This window comes from Notamacropus eugenii, chromosome 1, assembly GCF_028372415.1.
Source record: "Notamacropus eugenii isolate mMacEug1 chromosome 1, mMacEug1.pri_v2, whole genome shotgun sequence".
Lineage (NCBI taxonomy): Eukaryota > Metazoa > Chordata > Mammalia > Diprotodontia > Macropodidae > Notamacropus > Notamacropus eugenii.
The window spans coordinates 48,670,107-48,691,825 of record NC_092872.1 but is presented as its reverse complement, the minus strand read 5'-3'; the positions used below and the strand labels follow the sequence as shown (position 1 = coordinate 48,691,825).

At 36.6% G+C, this 21,719-nt stretch overlaps 1 protein-coding gene across 6 annotated transcripts in view; it reads right to left on the bottom strand.

The window, feature by feature from the left end:
* The window catches only part of MEIOB (meiosis specific with OB-fold), a 119,716-nt gene that overhangs the window by 45,716 nt on the left and 52,281 nt on the right, over positions 1-21,719 (bottom strand). For 2 of the 6 annotated variants that reach the window (XM_072599615.1, XM_072599635.1), the window contains exons 1-4: positions 9,114-9,569; positions 4,543-4,619; positions 2,006-2,063; positions 143-274 (exon numbers count right to left, since the gene is read on the bottom strand). In XM_072599615.1, coding sequence (XP_072455716.1) covers positions 143-274; positions 2,006-2,063; positions 4,543-4,611 — 259 coding nt within the window. In that variant the 5' untranslated portion in view covers positions 4,612-4,619; positions 9,114-9,569. Of the gene's footprint in view, positions 1-142; positions 275-2,005; positions 2,064-4,542; positions 4,620-8,531; positions 8,670-9,113; positions 9,617-21,719 lie in introns of those variants that run through there. The other 4 variants (XM_072599597.1, XM_072599630.1, XM_072599605.1 and 1 more) reach the window with 3 other exon arrangements.

The window sequence follows — 21,719 nt, the reverse complement described above, 5'->3', positions numbered from 1 at the left end:
GCGTAATAAACCTAGATCATTTGTTTACAATCAAACTAGTTCAATTTATGTCTTTAGAGGAAAAACTGGTTTATTTAAACCTCAAACATTAATGTCATGGGAAAGAATTATAATAGGAATAGGTGAAAAATAAATAACTTACCACACTCACCAACTCTAAAGCTTTTGGAAAGTGATTGAATATAATCTTCCTTTCCCCAGGATGTTACATTTATAAAATAAGTTGGTGAATCTCGAATGGTGAAGCTGAAAGTGTACCTTTCTGATCCAATATCTAAAGAAAAAAAGATGAGGCTTTTAGTTTTCAAATGTAAAAAGTTGGTTTCATTAGTTCTTATTATTATGCGAACTTATCCAGACACAAATACACAGCACCCAATTAATGTATACCAATTACAAATTTTTTATACTCTGATGGATTTCATTTGTGTGAGTTCCCTCCACTGGTGCACATCTCAATCTATGCATAAGTTCTCATCCTTTGAAATTATATGTTGTAATTTATTGACTTGTAAAGCAAAGTGGAGAATCGAATTTGTGGCAAACATCCTTCTCTTCCCTCTTTTCCTCAATTTTCTGTCCGTGTGTGTGTGGGGGGGGGGGGGGGAAGTTGTCTTTTTTTTTTAACTTGAATGATTCAGAGAGTTATTTCAAGTTTCTCTTCCACTTTGTGTAGTCATAATTCCAAAGTATTGAATTAGAACAACGGGTTTGTGCTTCTGAATGATGGCCTGATGAATACCACAAGGGGTCAGTAAATATTTTAATGACTTCTGGTTCCTGTAGTAGTAGGAATGCCTTGAAACACTTAGGATTCTGTCTGGGTTCCTTATGCTGTTCTAAATATTCTTTTGTCTTTAACCTTATTAGTGAAATTTGGGGGTCTGATTTACGGCATAAAGAATGTACATTTTTTGAGTGCAGATGAATTAGTGTTGTTGATTTTTTAAAATTCATTACAGATCTTTTAAAATGAATAGGAGAAAAAATTGAAAATAAAAATTAAGGTATAACAGAGATTATACAAATTAGGTTAACATATGTCACAATTACCCAACTGATTAAAATAAAAGTGAAACTTTTCTGCCAAAATTCTTGACAAATTTAACAGCCTTTAGCTCGACTTACTCTTTCTTACGCTGTAGAATTTAAATAAAAATTGTAGAAAAAAGCTGAAATGAACATATTTAAAATTTTGTGTATGCCACTTTTTCTATCACCCACAAAACTTTGACAATGCATTTATTCAAAAGTCTAATTCCAGTTTAAGGATGTTTACATAAAAGCAAGACACTAATTTGGTTTAGTCATAATGATGAAAAAAGTCAAAACAAAGCATAACATAAAACAAAACATTGTTTTTAGTGTAATTTTGACGTCTGATTTAGTATGCAAAAACAAAACAAATGACTATCTGACAGCTCCATTTAAAGTAGTATTTGAAACCATATAGACATAGTTATATAGAATTTATACTAAGGTTGCAAGATACATGAGAAAATAGATTGAAGTACTTGAAATTCGTATAATATATTTAGAAGTTATTACATATTCATGTATATCACGAGAATAACTATCAAAGTTAAAAATAGTGATTAGGAGATTCAGGGTATAGTAGAAATAATTTAAAGGGAGAAAAATGTAGTCAAATGAAATTTTTCCTTACTTAATCCTAAATAATAATTTTCCTCCTTTTTTTTACTTAATTAACTAGCTCATTGATTGAACTGACCAAGTCAGCTAGTGGTTCTGGTATTATATTACAGGCATAGCCTTGAATAATTATTCTCTAGAAACATCAAATAATTTATCATCAAATAATATTCCTTGAGTATTTTCACACACATGACTCTTAATTAGGCACTTTATCAAACAGAGAAACATGGTTCTTGCCCTTTAGGAGTTCAACATGCATGACAAATTAAATCATTTAAATATCCTTGACTTTAATCATATAAACTTAAGTTATAGCTTATGAAAAGTAAAGAGTTAAATGTAACTCTACTTTTTCTGTCTGGAAAGCCTTTGACATCTGTTTTCCCAATAACCATACCGATTATACTCTGAAAAACAAAAAGGTTATAGAACCAATATTAAACACAGATGTACATGATAAATTTGATTTCATGGACTTGTTATATTTTACTGGTTATAACAAACATATTTTTGACTAGTAATCATTTAAAAGCATTTATTCTAGGGTGGCATGTAAATGAACAATATAAACATTAAACAGCATAAGGACTAATATGAAGTAGTTGGACAGCTAACTGCCTTACAAATATATTAGAGCACTAACCATGTTTCTACTTTATTTTTAATCACTAGGTGGAGCACAGTAACTGTCCTATGCTTTAGATATCTAACTGAATTCATTTAAAGCACATGTATAATGCAATTTAATTTCCTAAGGCCTTCAAAGCTTTCTTTTATATGGGATTTTTTTTTTTGACAATTCACATAAAATTGCTTCATTCCTTAATCCAAACGTGCTGGACAGTAACATAAATTAGATTGTAACAAAACCTATATATTGTAGCTGATAAATCAAAGTTATAAGTTCTAGTTCTTAAAATCTAGGTAAGTCATTAAATATCTTCTTCTTTAAAACTTTATTGTTTATTTTAGTGTCTACCAAGAAGAATAAAAAAATTAAAACACTTTTAAAAAGCCAAGATTACTAGCTTTTTCTTACAAAGGATAAACCCATGCTTATATTAATAGTTCTAGCAGCTGTTGTTCATGTGGCAATAATTTGTTGCACTCAAACTTTAAAGAATTCCACATCCTAACCGAACTTCTGGCTATCCCTTTGCGTTTATGACTAATGTTACTATTTCTTTAACTCTATATGAATATAGGGAACCCCTCTGAATTTTACTGGGGAAACTCAACTTGCTGAAATATTGGAAAAAATATTTTTGACTTCTGAATCAGGCAATTCATCCCCAAGATGAAACTTTGAAACAGAAAACTAGACAACCAAAATTAGAAATCAGACAAATAGGGGTGTAGGTATCATTATTTGCTTTATAAAGAGATTCTTCACTTTACAAATGTATTCATTCCAGATTTTTTTGTTAGATCCCTTTGTACATTTAAGATTCTTCAATTTACATACACACACATTTAATTGACATATAACATTTCAGGAAACCATGAATCCATCTAATTTATCTACTCTGTGTGTGTGTGTATGTGTAAATGCATGTATATTTGAGTACAAGTTCTAAATTAAATACATCTCAAGAATTTGAGGGGAGAATAAAAATTAGCATTAATACAAATCAAAATTAAATCAACAAGATTAGTTATGTGAAGAAATTGACTCTAAGAAGTTATTTGTAAATATGTTATTGATAAGACTGTGGGAATTCCCAAGTCTTAGCAAGTAACTATGATGCCTCTTAAATCTCATAAAGTAAATGAAGTTGTATTTAATGTATGAAAAGTTGTGATCTAATTAACTGTAAAATATTTGAGTTAATGTCATCACAACAGAAGGGTAGAGATTTGCATGGAGTGTAGAAAAAAAAAAAGAACTAAAGGGTTAGATTTCTATATTTCTTGAGCACTGTCCAGGAGAGAAAGTTATCTGATGGTAATGACCACTAGTAACAATTATCTAGACAGAAATATCCCTAGAGTAGAGAAAGGCAATTCATCAAGCTTGACAGAAATATCACTTAAGAATAACTGCCTTTGCTCTAATTCTATTGTCACCAATTAGCCTTTAGATCTATAACTTTAGTCTCCTGCGTGGATCTACCCACTAGCAGGGAATGCTGTGTGCAAATGACCAGTACTAGTAATCCTGCCTGATATGTCATCCATTATAAATTAATAAACTGGCATTCTGGTTTATAAATCCTTCTCTAGTGAGTTTAGTCAGCATGAATTGATTCCTCAGAGCTTTGTCACCACTGGGTGAACTAATAAAATCAAGATTCGGACCCTGGAAAGCTAAGGACCAGACCCTGGGATCACAATGCAGACATGCCGTGAGCTCAGCCTAACAAGCTAGACAGCTTTCTCCTCTTGCCCCCTTCTTTCTCTTCCACCATTTATATCCTCTGTGAAAATTGAGAATTCCTGTAGTGTGAAATTAATTTATGTTTCAATCCAAAAATTCAATTCAACATGCTTCTGGTGACAGAATACTTGAGATTTTTCCTTAAATCCATCATAATAATATAATCTAAGTCTCTAAGTGCAGTCACCTGGAGAACATACAGTACAAAAACATTTTGGCTTCATAATGTTGAGTTTGACTAAATTTCAATTCATAATTCAATTAAAATGATATAAGGAAGTTTCTAATAATTTCAAATAATGAATTACCAGTCATATTGGTCACATTATAAGCATTAGTTTTCATTTTCCTAGAATATATACAAAGAAACAGGGGAACTTTATGTCCAACAATTATACTAATGCAATGGGTATCTATATACATGTCAGTTACATGATTTTGAAGTAACATAATCTTATCATATAAAATTCATTAGTAAATAAAACAAGAAGTACGTCAATAAAACTTACTGGATGAGCCAGATTTGGACGCAGATCTGAAAGCGCAATGAAGTTCTGTGCTAAAAAGGAGTTTGCCATTCTTTTATCTGTAATTTTAGAAAACATCATTTGGACATATAAATTATATAACCTAAATATATCAAGAAAATTTATGTTTAAAAAGTATTTTCCTTAAGAAAATATTTTAATATTAATAATGTGATTTATATTATTAATTATGTAACCTATTCTCTAGGAAGTTTCATTCAAACACAAATATAATCAAAAAAACAATGAAAAGATCTCTTTGTATTTTTATATAACATCATTACATTTTAAAATTGATCTTTCACTATCCAAAAACAATAATTTAGCAATTTGGGAGTATTCAGTTTCAGGGAAAGAACAATTCAGTGGGTGAAGAAAAAAATGTTTCGTGAAACTTAAAGCAATATAAAAATATTACAATTTAAATGACATAAAATCATTTTTTTTAATACAACAAAACCACATTCATAACACACTCATTCTTTGCGTCCAGTTACACCAAGGGCCAAATTATATCTCAGACATGCATGGAGAGGGATAGTACACAGATATATGGACATTTTAAAAGAATTTATATATATCTTTTACTAGACTATAAGCTACATTAAGATAATAATTATACCTTATACATGTCTTTGTATCACCCACATAGTACCTTGCATATACTTATATTCATTAAGTATTTTTTTTGGTAAAGAATAAAATAAAGGATGTTTTTGGTTACCCTTTATACTCATTATATTTTATACAGTCATTAAACTGTGGTTCATTTGTAGTGAAAATATTAGCTTTACCAAACTAACATGTATGGTTACTTTTTCACTTTCTAAACCACAGATTTTTCAGGGAGGATCATATATTTATTGTCAAATCTATATGAATAAGCCCTCTGAGAACCCTATCATTGTAGGTTTCTTTACCAGAGAATTCCCTATGGCATGAGTATCACTTAAATGGTGTCACAGTCTTCAGTACAGGCTTTCTGATGCCAGAGAAAAATGTAGTATTTCTAAGTTTCTTGCCCTGCGTGAAATCTTTCTGGGAGGAAGGTCAGGCTTGGTCTGATAATGACTGAATTGTACATTTTCACTCCATGAAATCCCTGGCACCTTCCAAACCTATCATTTCATAAGGTCATAGAACTGGATGTAGATTTGTGAATCTATTGCTGAATTTTCTGAAGTACAGATTAGATGCATATGTATTCTATACATATTTTTTTTAAAAAATCTAGCTGACCATCAGTCTTGTGGGCCTTAGTAGTTCACCTTCTTGAAGGTGGGGGTTAGAACTTACAAAGTCCCTTCAGATTTCTAATTTAGTGAACATAAAGTATATACTTATATGCTCATATATATCTGATAGCCACAAAAATTAGAGGTTTGTATTACTTGTAGACATTTTAGAAATAGGTTAACCAAAGAATACTGACAAAAAATACAAAAAAATACTGACAGTTCTATAATGTATGACTATGAAATATTTGAAATGTTTCTAAAGTAAATTTTATTTACAATTTGAGATTAACACAAGATTGATGGCATCAACTACTTAGCTAAATAATTTTAAAGCATACAACTAATTTTACTTTGTATTTGTATTATTTGAACAACTTGCATCTCCTACGGAGGTGGATAGCATGTTTAGTTCCCAAATAACTCGATGGATACTAATCTTTTCCCCTTCATTTTTCAATGAAGTACCAGGCCCAAGTCTGGTGGAGGACTTCTCTTTCACAAGGACCCTCCATAACTGAAGGAATGCAATGTGATGGAGAGGAAATGAGTGCTGGGTTTGAAGCCAGAGATCCTCAGTACAAATCCCAGCTCTGTCACTTAGTTTGTAAAGCAATCAGAAATTTCCAAGATTCATGTTCAAATATGTCTTTGTAAAATTTACTTTTGGTGCTTTTCTCACAAAATCACAGAATCTAAGAATTGAAAGGAACCTTGGAGACCATTTAGTCCAACCCATAACTGAACAAGAATCCCCACTACAAGTGGTCATCTAGTTTTTGTTTAAATTGGGGGGAGCCCAGTAGCTTTTGGATATACTTTTAGATAGCTCTAATTGTTAGAGCTCTAATTATTAGAGCTGATATGTTTTTCCTGATAGCAAATCTAAATCTGCCTCCCACCCATTCTGGTTCTGCCTTTTGGGGCAAGCAGAAAAAGTGTAATTCCTTTCCTACAAGATAGTCCTTTAAAAATCTGAAGATTGTTATCCTTTTCCCCAAATAGTTTCTTCTCCAGGATAAACATCCTGACTTCTTTCAGCCAATCCTCTTATTACATGAGAGGCACTTCACCATGCTGGCTTCCTTTCTGTGGATCAGAGGTTCTTAACTGTTTTTGTTTCAAACGTCTGGTGAAGTCTAAGAACATCTTAGAATGTTTTTGACAGTATAGAATAAAATACATAAGAGTTTACAAAGGAAGCCAATTATATTGACAATTATCAAAATATCCTTTTTTAAAAGTTCATTCTCCCCAGGTTAAGAACCTTTGCTCTAGTTGTCCTCCAGCTTATCAATGTACTTTCTAAAATGTGACTCCCACAACTAACTACTCCAGATTTGGTTTCACCAGGGGTAGACTATAGTGGTACTATCACCTCCTGAATCTTACAATATCTTTTAACATGCAGCCTAAGATATTAGCTTTTTTTTCTTTATCTGCCATATCACACTATTGACTCATACTGAATTTACAATCCATAAAAACAAAAGAACAAAAAACTCCAGATCTTTTTCAGAGGAGCTGTAGTCTAGTCATAGCTTCTCTAGCTGGTAGTTGTAAAGCTGAATTTTTAATATGTAAGATTTATGCTTATTCTATTAAGTTTCATCTTTTTAGGAAGTAGTATACTACCATGGAAAGGTTATCTGTTCTGGAGTAAAAAGCCCTGGGTCCAAACCTCACCCCTGAATCTTACTTCCTGTGTGAAGTTGGGCAAATCACTTAGCCTTCATGAGCTTTGGTTTCCTCAGTGACCTCTCATGCCCTTTCTTGCTCTAAATCTGTGGTCCTATGAAAATCAATCCAGTGTTCTAGTCTATCAAAATCTTTTTAGATATTCACTGTTAGCAGCCCTCCAGTTTTGCTTACATATTTAATAATCATGACTTTCTTCTCCAAGTCATTAATAAAAATGTAAAACAGCACAGCACCAAGCACAGCTCCCTGCTGCTTTACATTAGAGATGGACTTGCAAGATGGCATCAAATCATTAATAACTACTCTTTGGGTCTGACCATCCACTAATTCTGAATCAAAATTTGTGACTTATAAACAATTAAGATTCTAACTTGCTTAGAGCATTTAAGCAGTATAAGATAGGATCATTCTGAATTCTGTAATAAAGTACACTATTTCTTATGTATTCATTTAAATATTTTAATGATAAAAAACACATCTTGGAAGGAATTTATTTGACTTGTTTAAAATGTATATGAAGAATTCTTTGAATCGGACTGGGTATCTTACTCTGGACAGAAGAGTTGTTCAATATAAAGATATAAAAAATTTAACATTGCTGCCCATAATAATAACTCTCCCCCATTGAACATATTTTTATTTGCTTGATAAATAACAAAATGAGAAATTTCACAAGAAATTCTCAACCTCTTTTTGCGTCATAGTCTCCTTTAGCAATATGGTGAAGACTTTGGACTCCTCAGAATAAAATGCATAAAAAACCAATCGCATTTTTAAAAAAACAAACCTTTTTTTCCTATACAAGATCAGGGATCTCCTGATATCTGGACCCCGGGAGAGAACGGAAGAATCTTGGGACCATAAATCAAAATGATCAAACTCAGAGTCAGAAAGTTTAAAGGATCTGACTAAAGCACACAGCTAACCCTAATTAGTCAAGAGGGATCCAGCCTAATAGCCCTCCTTTATGAAGACCCCTCCTTATCAGCAGAGGGGTAAAGAGGGGCAGGGGGCACCCAGGCCGGAGGTCTTCACCTTCTCAGAGACTTCCTTTAGCTTGTCACAAACTGAGAGAGAGCCGAAGACGCTGAGAGAGGCGTGGCCTCGGGAGGGGATCCGCTAACCCAGGTCCTCAGACTTCGAACCGCTCCCCTCCCCCGGCCACGAGGCCCCGGGAGCGCCGCTCCCCTCCCCCGGCCACGAGGCCCCGGGAGCGCCGCTCCCCTCCCCCGGCCACGAGGCCCCGGGAGCGCCGCTCCCCTCCCCCGGCCACGAGGCCCCGGGAGCGCCGCTCCCCTCCCCCGGCCACGAGGCCCCGGGAGCGCCGCTCCCCTCCCCCGGCCACGAGGCCCCGGGAGCGCCGCTCCCCTCCCCCGGCCACGAGGCCCCGGGAGCGCCGCTCCCCTCCCCCGGCCACGAGGCCCCGGGAGCGCCGCTCCCCTCCCCCGGCCACGAGGCCCCGGGAGCGCCGCTCCCCTCCCCCCGCCACGAGGCCCCGGGAGCGCCGCTCCCCTCCCCCACCCTCGCACGCGCCTCCTTCCCTTCCCTTTAAACTTGGCTGCCTTCAGGCGGTGATTCGCGTTCAGTGCGGAGGGGCAGGGACCGAAGCCTATTTACCTTTCTCTCTCACGGAGGAGCTAACAGGGCGCACGGTATAAGTAACACTTAACAAATAGTCCCATGGATCCCTACAAAACCTTCCCCGGGAGTCATAGCTATTTGATAAATTTAAATGAATAGATTCCTGCTGTTGAAAAACAAAAACAAAAACAAAAAACCCGTCAGGTTATCGTCGGCCCGTTGAGACGCTGAGGGAAAAGATTCAGGGGCTGCTCCTCTCCGCCTCCTGACTGAAAAAAGGCCTTCTTTCAGGAGGACGGCCTTAAACTGAGAAGCCCGCCCTCGCTCGTCCCCTCCCCCGTAACTTCGCCTCCTACGAGGTGAGGTCGCACCCACCCCTGCCAAGTTTCGGCCTCCAGTTCCGGCCCGGACAGCTGGGCAAGGGGAGTTCAGCGTGGAGCGGCGCCAGCAGCAGCTGCAAGCGCTTCCCGCCTTCTCCGAGGCTCGCGCCCAGCGGACGCCGCGTGCCGCTTCCCGCGTCGTCAGCCTCGCGAGACTTTGATCCCTCCCCCTCCCCGCGCCCGCGCGCCTGCGCCTTAGGCGTGAGCGCTTTTGGCGCCTCGCGCCGCGCGTCAGGGAGGTCTCCGAGCCGTCGGCGGCGCGCTGGCTGGCAGCCCTTCCTCCGGACTTTTGAGGGGTCGGGCTGGGTAGCTCCGGAGCGTGGGGCCACCCGTTTAATTCATTTCTGTGAGGAGGAAGCCCCAAGAAATCAGGGCAAACGGGGGGAGTCACGACCAAAGGCCTCCACCCGCGGCCCCTGATTCACCTCAGGGGAATCCAGCCTCGGCGTCGCCCCGGGGGAACCCCTCCCCCCCAAAGGGCTCCCCCAAAAGGACGTGAGAGGCCGTAGGAGGGGAGAGGAGAGGAATGCCGGCTCCCCTAATTCCCGACGGGGGTGACTTAGCTTCAGACCTCGAGTGACATTGGGAGAATGCGGCGAGGATTTCGAATGGATTCTTGAGGTAGTTAAAACTTCCGAGTGGAAGCCACTTTTGAGAAATTAAAAAAAGGAAGGACTAAAGGAGCCTGGACGGGCGGTGGCAAATCTGAACCTGTCCGCAGGTTTGGGACCCGGGGTGGATGTCGGGGGGTGCCACAAAGGGTCTTCTGCTGGGTGTCGGGTTCGAAGAAATGCTGTCTGTACTGTTCGTGTGACCGTTTACATAACTGCTGTGTGCTTCAGCAGCGGCGTCTTTTAGCTTGTCTTTATTTATCAATAAACATTTATCGATGTGCCATGTGTGTCTTTTAGGCCCTGGAGATCCTACCAAAAAGCCCCAAACAACCCCAGCAGTTCTTGCTATCAGAATTTACCTTCCATCAAGAAGAAATTTAATGTGTGTATATTTTAATGTATTTAATATCTGACTTTAAATCATGTGAAATTGAAAAAAAATGGCCATTCTGGGTCTCTAATACTCTGACAATATTTGTCTCAACATTTTAGTCATATTTACTGTATTAAAACGTTTTAATACTATATTAATAATCAGGGGGCAGAGAAGTTTTTCGCTTCTTTAATGAGCCAGCTCTATAAATTTGTCACCAACGCTACTGAATACATGAGGGCATCTGGGTGGCACAGTGGATAGAGTGCCAGGCTTGGAGTCAGGAGGATTCATTTTCCTGAGTTCAAATATCCCTCAGATAGGAACTGTGTGACCTTGGGTGAGTCACCTAATCTTGTTTGCCTCAGTTTCTCATCTGTAAAATGAGCTAGAGAAGGAAATGGCAAACCACTCTACTTTCTTTGCCAAGAAAACACCAAATGGTGTTATGAAGAGGTGGACACAGCTGAAACAACTGAATACATGTGAAACTAGTTTAGAGTTATTGACAATGCCTCTAAAAAATCAGCCCAGATATTATAAAACCAGACTTAATACAGTATTACAAAAGATTTGCCAGAGAAGTTTTGTCTAATGTTATTATCAGAATATAGGCTTTAAAATAAGTTTTTAATCTTTTACAATGGGATAAATTTATTGTTCAAAATGGCATTTTGAGGGATTAAATTTTTTTTCTTAATTTATATTTAAATTCATGGAAAGCATATTTTAAGAAGGAATAACAGTTAAATGTTTTATTATTTTTTCATACTCATTGAGGTAAATTAATTTTTGCTGAAAACTACTTCTGTAATTAAATAGGCACAATCGTTCTTACCAGCTCATAACAGGCTTTTTAGAAAAATCATTATGCTTCATTGAACATTGTTTGATTCTTAGAATAGCTTAAAAGAGTAAAATTGTTTTATTTTAATAATGAATTAGGACCCCTTGATGTGTAAAGAACTCATTTCTTTTTTTTGTAACAATGCTATGAAATTGTTTTTGTTCTTAGCAGTAGAATTGACTTGTCAATATAGTTTGCTTGTACATGAACAGAAATAAGGAGGAGAAATGTCTAGCTCTTTCGACTTGATAAAGAAGTCAAGGATGACTGAACAAAGGTCAGGGCTGAAATGTATGGCTAAAGAAATGGTATCAGGCTATATCTGTCACTTCTTTGAAACATGCCAGCTGCCAAATAATCAACACAAGAGCATGTGCATATCCAGTCATAAAGGCAATATGGAAAAATCTATGGAAATACACTGCATGTACTGGTAATAATGGATATATACATTAAATTTGAGGCAGTTATTTATAATGAATTATGACAACCTTTTCTATGTTAAAATTATAATTATAAACATGTTTTTTTCTATAAGTTAATTTTACAGTTACAATGTCTGTTCCCCTCTGGATCTCAAATGTCAAGATATTTTAGATCAATTCCTACTGTATAACTCCAGCTCCCTACAACACAAGCATATTAAGAGCTATATCATTTGATAAAAACAATATAAATTCAACTGGGTTGTAGCTAATGTTTATGCAGAAATTCATATTAAGAAAAGACAGTGTAAATGAAATGTATGTGGTAGAAGTAACTTGCTGAGTGGAGTGTGAGGACCCAAGATGGGAAGTTGAAAGGTCTATTCAAGTGAGTGAGGTGAAACAATTTAGAAAAAAGAAACAGCTATAAAGAAAAAAAGAGGCTCTTTTCAGAAAACACGAGAAAGCTTAGAACAGAAAATAAATGGCTTAAAACATAACTAGGAAAGGCTGAAAATGGGAGCAGCTTTAGGTGCCAAACAGGAACATGTGGACTCCAAAAAGGATGAATTTTGGGGACAAAATCTAGGGAAACTGAAGAGTCAGGGTTTGGGTAACTACAAGGAAAACATGTTGAATGTAGAGCAGAGGGGTGGTTCAGTTGCCTAGAGAGTGAAGGCTTTGCTTCCTTAGTGACTAAGGAAGCAGAGGAAATTAATTGGCATTGGACTGGGAATGTGTGGCTGAGGGGCAGCAAAGTGACACAATGGATAGAGCTCTAGACCTGGACTCATGAAGATCTGAGTTCAGATTCAGTCTTAGACAATAGCTGTGTGACTTTAGGCAAATCACTTAACCCCTATTTATTTGCCTTAGTTTTTCAATTGTAAAATGGAGCACTTACCTCCCAGGGTTGTTATGAGGATTAAATGAGGCAATATTTGTAAAATGCTTACCACGGTGCCTGACACATAGTACATGCTTGATAAATGCTTGTTTTCCTTTCTTCCTTGATAGGGAAGACAACAGAAGTTTCTTTATATGTTTACCTGTGTATAATGAGCTAAAGTGTATAATGAGACCATACTTGAAATTTCTTACCTGTATGAATTTGTAATGAAATAAAATAATTTTTATGTTAAAAATATCTGGCTATACACATATACTAAAAAAAAGATACTGTGGCAGAATGGAACTTTAGAAATAAGAGGAAAGTTTGTGAACCCAAGGGAACTTTTCCTCTTATTTTCTTGAATGGTGGCAGTAAAACTGGGTAGGAGAATCCATCTGTTTAAGTACTGTCCTAGATAGCATTCATCATAACTTCTGTTAAAGATGTAGTGTGTGTGTGTGTGTGTCCCCATCTGTGTCCATCCATCCTTCACTGCCGAAGAAGACCCTGCCATCAGAGAAATGACATGACTTGCACTTGACTTTGTTTTGAGTGCGTGAGGGCTGTGCAGGTCACCAGCCTCACTTCTCCTCCAGAGCCATCTGAATCCAGTGACCAGATATTCATCAGGATGACTGGAGATGACCCAGGATGAGGCAATTGGGATTAAGTGACTTGCCCAAGGTCGCACAGCTAGTGAGTGTCAAGTGTCTGAGGTAAGATTTGAACTCAGGGCCTCCTGACTCCTGCACTGGTGCTCTATCCACTGCAGCACCTAGCTGCCCTAAAGATGTAGTGAGTATCCTCTGGATGCCCTCATCTTCCCCTCCCTTTTGGAGAAATCAATATTATCACCATTGGTTAGACTAATTCACAGCTTCCCCAAAAACATATTAGTATACTTGTGTTTCCACAATGTTTCCAACATTGACTGTTCCCATTTTTTTCTTTGCTAATTTGTAGGGTATGAAGTAAAACCTCAGAGTTGTTTTAATTTATCCCACTATTAGTGATTTGGAGCATATTTTCAAATGTATCTCTATTGGCTTATCTCTTTGTTAACTTTTTCAAAGTATTCAAAGGTAATCTAAAAGGTATGTTCTGAATTATACTCCTCTACCTGCACATTTCATTTTAAATCCTTCAGCAGATTATCCCTTCTATCATCTCTATCACTTCACCAAAAAGTGAAAAATTCTGTCTTTGGCTCAGATTTCTTGAACCCCTAAATTCATAAGAACAGAAACCCACTGTTAATGATCATGTAATTCATTTTTAATATCAAATAGCATAGAAATATGTAAATAGACACTTTAAAAATGCATAGCCAGGCCATCAGCCCTGTACTAGTCACTCTCTCCTCCTTTCCCTTTCTTGACCCTTTGGTGAACCAATTTAACTCTGCATTGTTCTCAGACCTATTTATCCAGCCCTAAAGTTATCTCTTGACCTCCAGGGCCAGCTAGATGGTGAAGTGGATAGAGCACCAGAGCAGGAGTCAGGAGGACCTGAGTTCCAATTTCACCTCATACACGTGACAATCACTAGCTGCGTGACCTTGGGCAAGTCACTTAACCCCAATTGCCTCATCCTGGGTCATCTCCAGTCATCCTGATGAATATCTGGTCACTGGATTCAGATGGCTCTGGAGGAGAAGTAAGGCTGGTGACCTGTACAGTCCTCCCTCAAAAAAACAAAATCAAGTGCAAGTCATGTCATGATATCTCTGATGGTATGATCTTCTTCAGCAACGAAGGATGAATACACACATCTCTTGACCTCCACACTTGTATCTCCAGCTGCCTTTCAGACATCTCAAATTGGATGTCCAGTAGATATTTTAAATTCAGTGTTTCCAAAATGGAACTAATTATCTTTCCTCTTAAACTTTCCCTACTTGTAAACTACCCTATTACTGTCAAAGGTACCACTACCATCTCAGTAACCCAGGCTTGCAACCTAGGTATCATCAACTCATCTGTTGTGCCCCCAACCAATCTGTTGATTTGCAACATCCCTTGAATATATCTCCCTCTTTCCTCTGATACTGTTACCACTCTGGTACAGGCCCTCATCACCCCACTCCTGTACTATTACAATAGCCTGCTGGTTAGTCTGCCTGCCAATAAATCTCTCATCACTCCAATCCAAAGAGATTTTCCAAAAGTGAAAGCTCCTGATCATATCACACACACACACACCATCCCTGCCCTCTCCCCTCAATAAACTCAGTTCTTGTTCAGTTGTTCAGTCTTGTATAATTCTTTGGGACCCCATGGATCATAGTATGCCAGACCCTTCCATACTCTAGATCCTGGCATGCTATGGTCCATGAGGTCGTAAAGAGTCCTCTGGTGTTCAAGGCCCTTCCTTCATGATCTATGCCCTATATACATACTTCACCTTTCCACGTTATACCTTCCCTTCACCCGCTCCCCCTCCCCCCCACGTACTCTTCTAGATCCGGTGACACTGGCCTCCTTTCTGTTCTTTGAACAGCAAGTGACAAGTCAAACAAATTCTGTACTTCATGCCTGGAATGCTCTTTCTCATCTCATTTGGCTTCCTTCAGTTCCAAGCTAAAATCCCACCTTTTACAGAAAGCCTTTTTTGACTCTCCTTAATTCTAATGTCTTCCCTTTGTTGATTATTTCCTTATTTATATATATTTGTTTGCATCTTATCTCTCCTATTAAATAGTGTGCTCCTTGAAGGTGGAGATGGGCTTTTGCCTTTCTATGCCTAGTGCTTAGCATAGTGCCTATGATAGAGTAGGTATTTAACAAATGCTTATTGACTGGCTAACTAACTATTATTAATTATCTAACAAAAAAAACCCCACAAATCTGTATGAAGAGACAAACTTTATCCTGGAGTGGTAATTAAGTAGAAATTTATCTTATGCCTCAGATAAGTATAACAGACAAGTATAACATCCTTTAACTTATTTTCAGCTGTACAAAAGATATTTCTTTTAACAAATGGTGGCATTCAAATGGACAAGTTGGGTGACAAACCTTTATAAAAACAAAGATATCAGTGAGTCTTTGTATTATAATTGAAGCTGCTATCCTCTGTGTTTTTCATATTCTTTATCTCATGTGAGAAAATTTGTCATTCTTGAAGACTGTATGGTGTCTGCCACACTAGGCAAATATTCTGAATTTGTCAAAACTATGAATCATCATTGCAAATTGTAATCATTTACTAATTTGCATCTGGAACATCAAGCTCTGGTTATGCAACTGTCTTCTCACTTCTCAAATCCAGGTGCTAAGCCACATCAAAAGAGCAGAATGGAAGGTCAATAATCTTTAAAATGTTTTTATTATAAACTTAATAACCATCAATAAAGACAAAAACAAATAAAGATATAAAACAAGGAGCAAAATTTTACACAAAATCTTTTGTATATAACGGGGTAGAACCAAACAAATTAAGAAAGAAAAGAAACAAGAAAGGTGTGTTACCTGTATCTAGTTCAAGCCTGCCTGGGATTATACTACCTTTGACTTTGTTTTCTTAAAAAAAAATTTTTTTAGTTGTTAATGTGTATACATTATTGGTTCTTCTGATTTCACTTTCCATTACTTAATATGGTTTTTGGCGTATTTATTTGTGTAGCTGGGGAGCACAAATATGCTCAGAGCTTCCCTGCTTGCATACATTTGGTCATTTATTTTTAGCTTAACACTTGGGCGTTCTGGGGGTGATAAGGCTTCTAGTTGTTTTTGGCTGGCTGTATATGATGCAGGGATGAAAGACCTAGGTGTTCAGGGAATGACAAAACAATCCTCTTATTGGCCCTTGAGAAGAGCCAGTTACTAAATAGGCAATAAGGGGATTGTCTTGGCTTGGATCTTTCCTTTGCAGAGGCCATGAGTATTAGGTCTCCTCACTACTTCTCCAACATGCCTGCCTCTCTCTCTCTCTCTCTCTCTCTCTCTCTCTCTCTCTCTCTCTCTCTCTCTCTCTCTCTCTCTCTCTCTCTCCCTCCCTCCCTCCCCCCTTTATGACAGATATTTCCTGTTCTTCCCTTTTTCCTCCCCTCCCACCTTTTGGAAGGGTTACATACTTTATCAATAAAAGTTCACATTTATATAGTGTTTTGAGGTTTGCAAAGCCCTTTCCTCACAACGACCCTGTAAAGCAAGTAGTGCAAATTTTATTATCCCTGTTTTATAGTTGAGCAAATGAAGGTTCTGAGAAGTTGTGACTAGCTCATGATCACAAAGCTAGAAAATAAGCATCTGAGGTGAGATTTGGACTCAGGTCTCCAGATTCGAAGTCTGGAGATCTATTCACTTAGAGTTTTGTTGACTAGGGTTTTATATGTTATTCAGTTCCTCTGTTTTATATTAATAACCAAGATGTACTTTTTTAATTTGGACTTTCCTTTTATCAAATATAAGAGCCTTGCTTTGGGATTATCTTATTTAGAGTTCCTTTTTCCACCCCTTTGTTTCTCTAAAATATTCTTCTGAAAAGTTTGTGGTTTAGCTAATATGATACTTGAAAGGCTCTCACATTGCTAGTAACTGGGTTTATCTTGATCAGAGAAGTGTGAACTGTTTTAAGCTCTTGTATTTTTTGGCTGGGAGGCTTGGCTGTTGGACTTCCTTAAAGTGAATACCTTTTTCTGCAGACTTTTCAGACTCTTTTTCAAATATCTATCTCTGGGCTTGAAACAGTATGCTGACTTTTGCTGGCTAGATAATTCTGGATTCATGACCTATGCTTCTTACTTTTGTATATGTTATATTCAAAATTATCTGATCATCCTTTGCCTTCCTTGGGAACCATCTAATGTGATCCTGATTAATTTCCTTGGTAAAGGATTTCTGTCTCTTGGCATCTTAAAATATTCTTTCATTATATTACAGTTTTAATTGAACTATAATGTATCTAGAAATTTTGAATCTGGCATACTTTTTATTTCAAAGGATCCTGGTTTAGACTTGGAAGTAATCCTAGAGGCCATCTAGTCCAGTCCCCTAATCTTATAGATGAGAAAACTAAGGTCCAAAGAAGCAAAAGGACTTGTCCACAGCTACACAGAGTTGATGGAAGAGATGATATTCAAACTCTGGTCCTCTAACTGCAAATCCAGCATACTTATCACTAAATTGTGCTGTCTCTCTCAATGGCTATTTGTTTTTGCTAATTTGGGGAAACTTTCTCTAACAGTTTCCTGGGATATTATATTTAGATGCTTCTATTTTACAAATTTTCTGGGTATCAGCTATCTTAGTAGTTTTGAATTATGATCTAGGATCATTTGATTCAGAATATTTTCCAAATCTTCGGACAATTCAATGATTTTCTGTGACCATTTCCTCCGTTAATCTGCAATGGTTATGATTCCATATTCTACTCTATGAAGTCTGTTGTTTTTTATTATCATAACTACATCAGTCATTTTCTTCATTATTTGTTCCTGATCTTTTAAAGTATCTTTTCATTCTAGTTTGAATTTATCACATTTTTCACTTCAGTCTCTTCTTTTTTGTTTAGTTTTGTGATTTTTCTTACTGGCACTAATTTTTATCTAATTACTTTGAATGTATTAGTTGCCCATTTGATGAGATATCATCTTTTTCCATCTGTGTAGCATCTGGTACTTTAGTGATTCATTTGCCCCATAGCATTTTATTTTATTTTATTTTGCTTCTTTTTTTTGTTGGTTTATTTTAACTTTCTTGTATGGTTTTCTAGCTGTTTTTCTTCTCTTCAATGTTTCTCATTGTTTTTTTAGGGGGTATGCAAGGAACTTCACACTCTTCCTACATCTCATTCTGCCATATTGACTGGAAAAGTAAGGTCAATGAACTTGTAACGGTTTAGATTTACAAGTAAGATTTTAGCATGTCGTCAGTCCAGAAACCATTCATGAAGTAAAGAAAAGGTCAATGTATTATGATTATGCATCGTTATGCTGCATACTGTGGGAAGCCACTAAATAGATGTGTACCCTTTCCATTGTACTTGAAACTTAACAATTATGTTATGTAAGAAAACAACAGCTCAATGCCCAGATATAGGACAGTAATAGTTCTGAATCAAGTTTGACTAAATCAGGAAAGCTTAGGGAAAGTGGATGATGAGAGATTTGAAGGAGTCCAATTCTTCAAATTGTCAAATTTGGATTTTAGGGTTTTTTGAGGACATAAATCCAAGTCTTTCCATGTTTTTCTAAATTAACCCATTCATCATTTCCTACACCACAGCAATATTCCAACCCAATCCCATTCTATCTGGGAGATTATCTATGAAAGTTTATTCCCCCAATTTTCTGCATTCTTTCTGTTCTTGGTTGTATAAATAAGCTTTATTTATACAAGAAAATTTTAATTCAAAATAATCAAAGAGATCCATTTTACACTTCAATAATACTATCACTTTGTAATATGGTTTAAGGTTTGTTACTATTGCAATGGATTTGTTTCCATTACATCTTTTCCCCCTGGTTTCTTTGAAGTTCCTGACCTTTTGTTCTTCTAAATGAACATTATTATTATTTTTTATTACTCAGTATGATAATTTTTTAGTAATTTAATTGAGATGGCATTACATAAATAGATGAGTTAGGTAAAGGTGTCTTTTTAAAAAGTTATATTGGCTTTACCTACCTATAAACAATAAATACTACTTAAATTATTTAGCTCTAACTTTATTTGTATAAAAAGTACATTATGTTTATATCTGTATAATTCCTGTGTCTGTTTTGGCAAGTATACTCTCAGATATTTTGTGCTGTCTAGTTATTTTAAATGATCTAAAACAATATTGAATAATATGGCTAACACATACTGTAGTTTCCCTATTTTTCTCTTTTGATTAAATTTATTTTAGCTTTAACTTTGTCTGAAATCATAATTACTACTCCTGCTTTTTTATGTAATAAATTCTACCTTTATTTTATGTTTGCATGTATCTCTCTCTATTTTTTTTTTTTTAGTATTTCCTGAAAGCAACATATTATTGAATTCAAATTTTTGATCAGCTGTCAGTTTTCTATTTTATGGGTAAATTCATCCCATTCACATTCTAAACTATAATGAGTTGTATATTTTCGTCCTTCCTGTTTTTCTTCACTATCCTTACTCTATTCCTGTCCCTCCGCACTGCTCTGCTGTACTTCTACCCGTTACCTTGCCCTCCTGTTGCATAACTTAACCACCCCTCTAAGAATCCTTCCCTTATCCTCTTCCCCCACCATATCTTCTTGTTCTCTTATTTCTTTCTGAACACAGAAGTCTTTTATACCCTTCTAGATTTACAAGTTGTTTCTTCTTCAACCCATTCCTGATGAGAGTAAGGTTTCAGCACTACCTGCCCTTTTCCCCTCACTAGTTTCTTTTGTATCAGTTTTTCCTTTTTTGCCTCATTTGTATGATACAATTGCTCTTTTTTATCTCTCCCTACAATTTTATTATTTTTAAGAATCACCTCATCATACTCAGCTCATCCTAAGCTTTTCTTTCAAACTACCCAAATATGACAGTCATAATAGAACCAATATTTTCATAAATAAAAAGTAAATGATTTGACCTTATTGAGTCTCTTGTAATTGGTCCTTAATATTTACTTTATATTTCTCCTGGATGTAATATGTCAAAAGTTCCCTTAAGTTCTGCTGTTTTTGTCACAAATACCTGAAAGTCTTTCAGTTCATTAAATATTCTTTTTTTTTATTCAAGATTATACTTAACGTTGCTGAGTAAGTTACATTTGGTCATAACCCCAGCTCTTTTGCTCTACCAAATATAGTATTCCAAGATCTATGGTCCTTCAATATAGTAGCTAGTAGGTCTTGTGTAATCCATACTGTAGCTCCATGATATTTAAAATTTTTTTTCTTGTTGCTTCCAATATTTTTTCCTTAACCTGGGAACTTTAAAACTTAGCTATGATATTCCTTTAAGTTTTCCTCCTGAGATCTCTTTCAAGTGGTAATCAGTGAATTTTTTCTAATTCTATTTTGCCTTTTTGTTCTAGAATTTCAAGGCAATTTTCCTTAATAATTTCTTGTAATATTGTATCAAGAGTCTTTTTTTATTCATAATTTCCAGTCAGTTCAACTATTCTTATTTATTTCTCTTCTATCTCTTCTCCAGATCAGTTGTTTTTCTGATGAGATGTTTCATATTTTCTTCTATTTTTTATTCTTTTGATTTTGTTTTATTATTTCTTTGTGTCTTAGAACATCATTAGCTTTCCTTTGCCCAATTTTAGTTTTCAAGAAATTGTTTTCTTCCTTAAGTTTTTGGTTCTCTATTTCAAGTTGGTTGATTTTCTTGTCATAATTTTCTTGATTTTCTTGGATTGCTCCTATTTTTTTCCCTAAGTTTTCCTTGGTCTCTCTTATTTGATTTTTAAAGTTCTTTTTAAATTCTTCTAAGAAATCTTTTTGTGCTTGGGATCATTTGATATTTCTCATTGAAAAAAGAGTGGCTTTTTTAGTTCAGTTATCTTCTTTTGAATATGAACCCAGATCTTCTCTATACCGATAGTAGCCATCTATGGTTGGGTTCTTTCTGCTTTACTTGCTCATATTTATTTATTTATTTGTTTTATTTTATTTTTTGCAGTTACTAGTGTGGTTAACTTCTAGTCCCAAGTTATACAGAGTAATGTCCCAAGTTTCAGGTCCTTCTTACTATTATTTTCTGAGGTCTGTGATTGGGGCTCAACATCAGGCTCTCCTCTCCATGGCTAGAACCCCTGGTCATGCTGTATCGCAAAGGATCATATTCCCTGTGGTCCCTCCAGTTGGTGCAAATTACAACTATCCTCTCTTTCTTGGAACTGAAACCAGGGACTCTATTCTCCTGAAAGTGCCCACAGCCAATATGGTCCTGGCCCTGCTACTGTACCCACCAGGGTAAGCTAGCTCCTTTTCCTTGCAACTACAGCCTGGGACACATCTGATCAGCATTGGTGTGCTTGGTGGAAGATCCTTTAGTGGACAGTGGAAGGTCTTTCAGTCTTCTCCTCCTCAGCTGTCAGACCCCTATACTATTTGGGAGATGAAAGTTTCTAAGGTTGAGTCTGCCTTCTGACCTCAGCTGCCCCCAGAGCTTGTTGTTTGTTGAATCCACAGAGTTATCC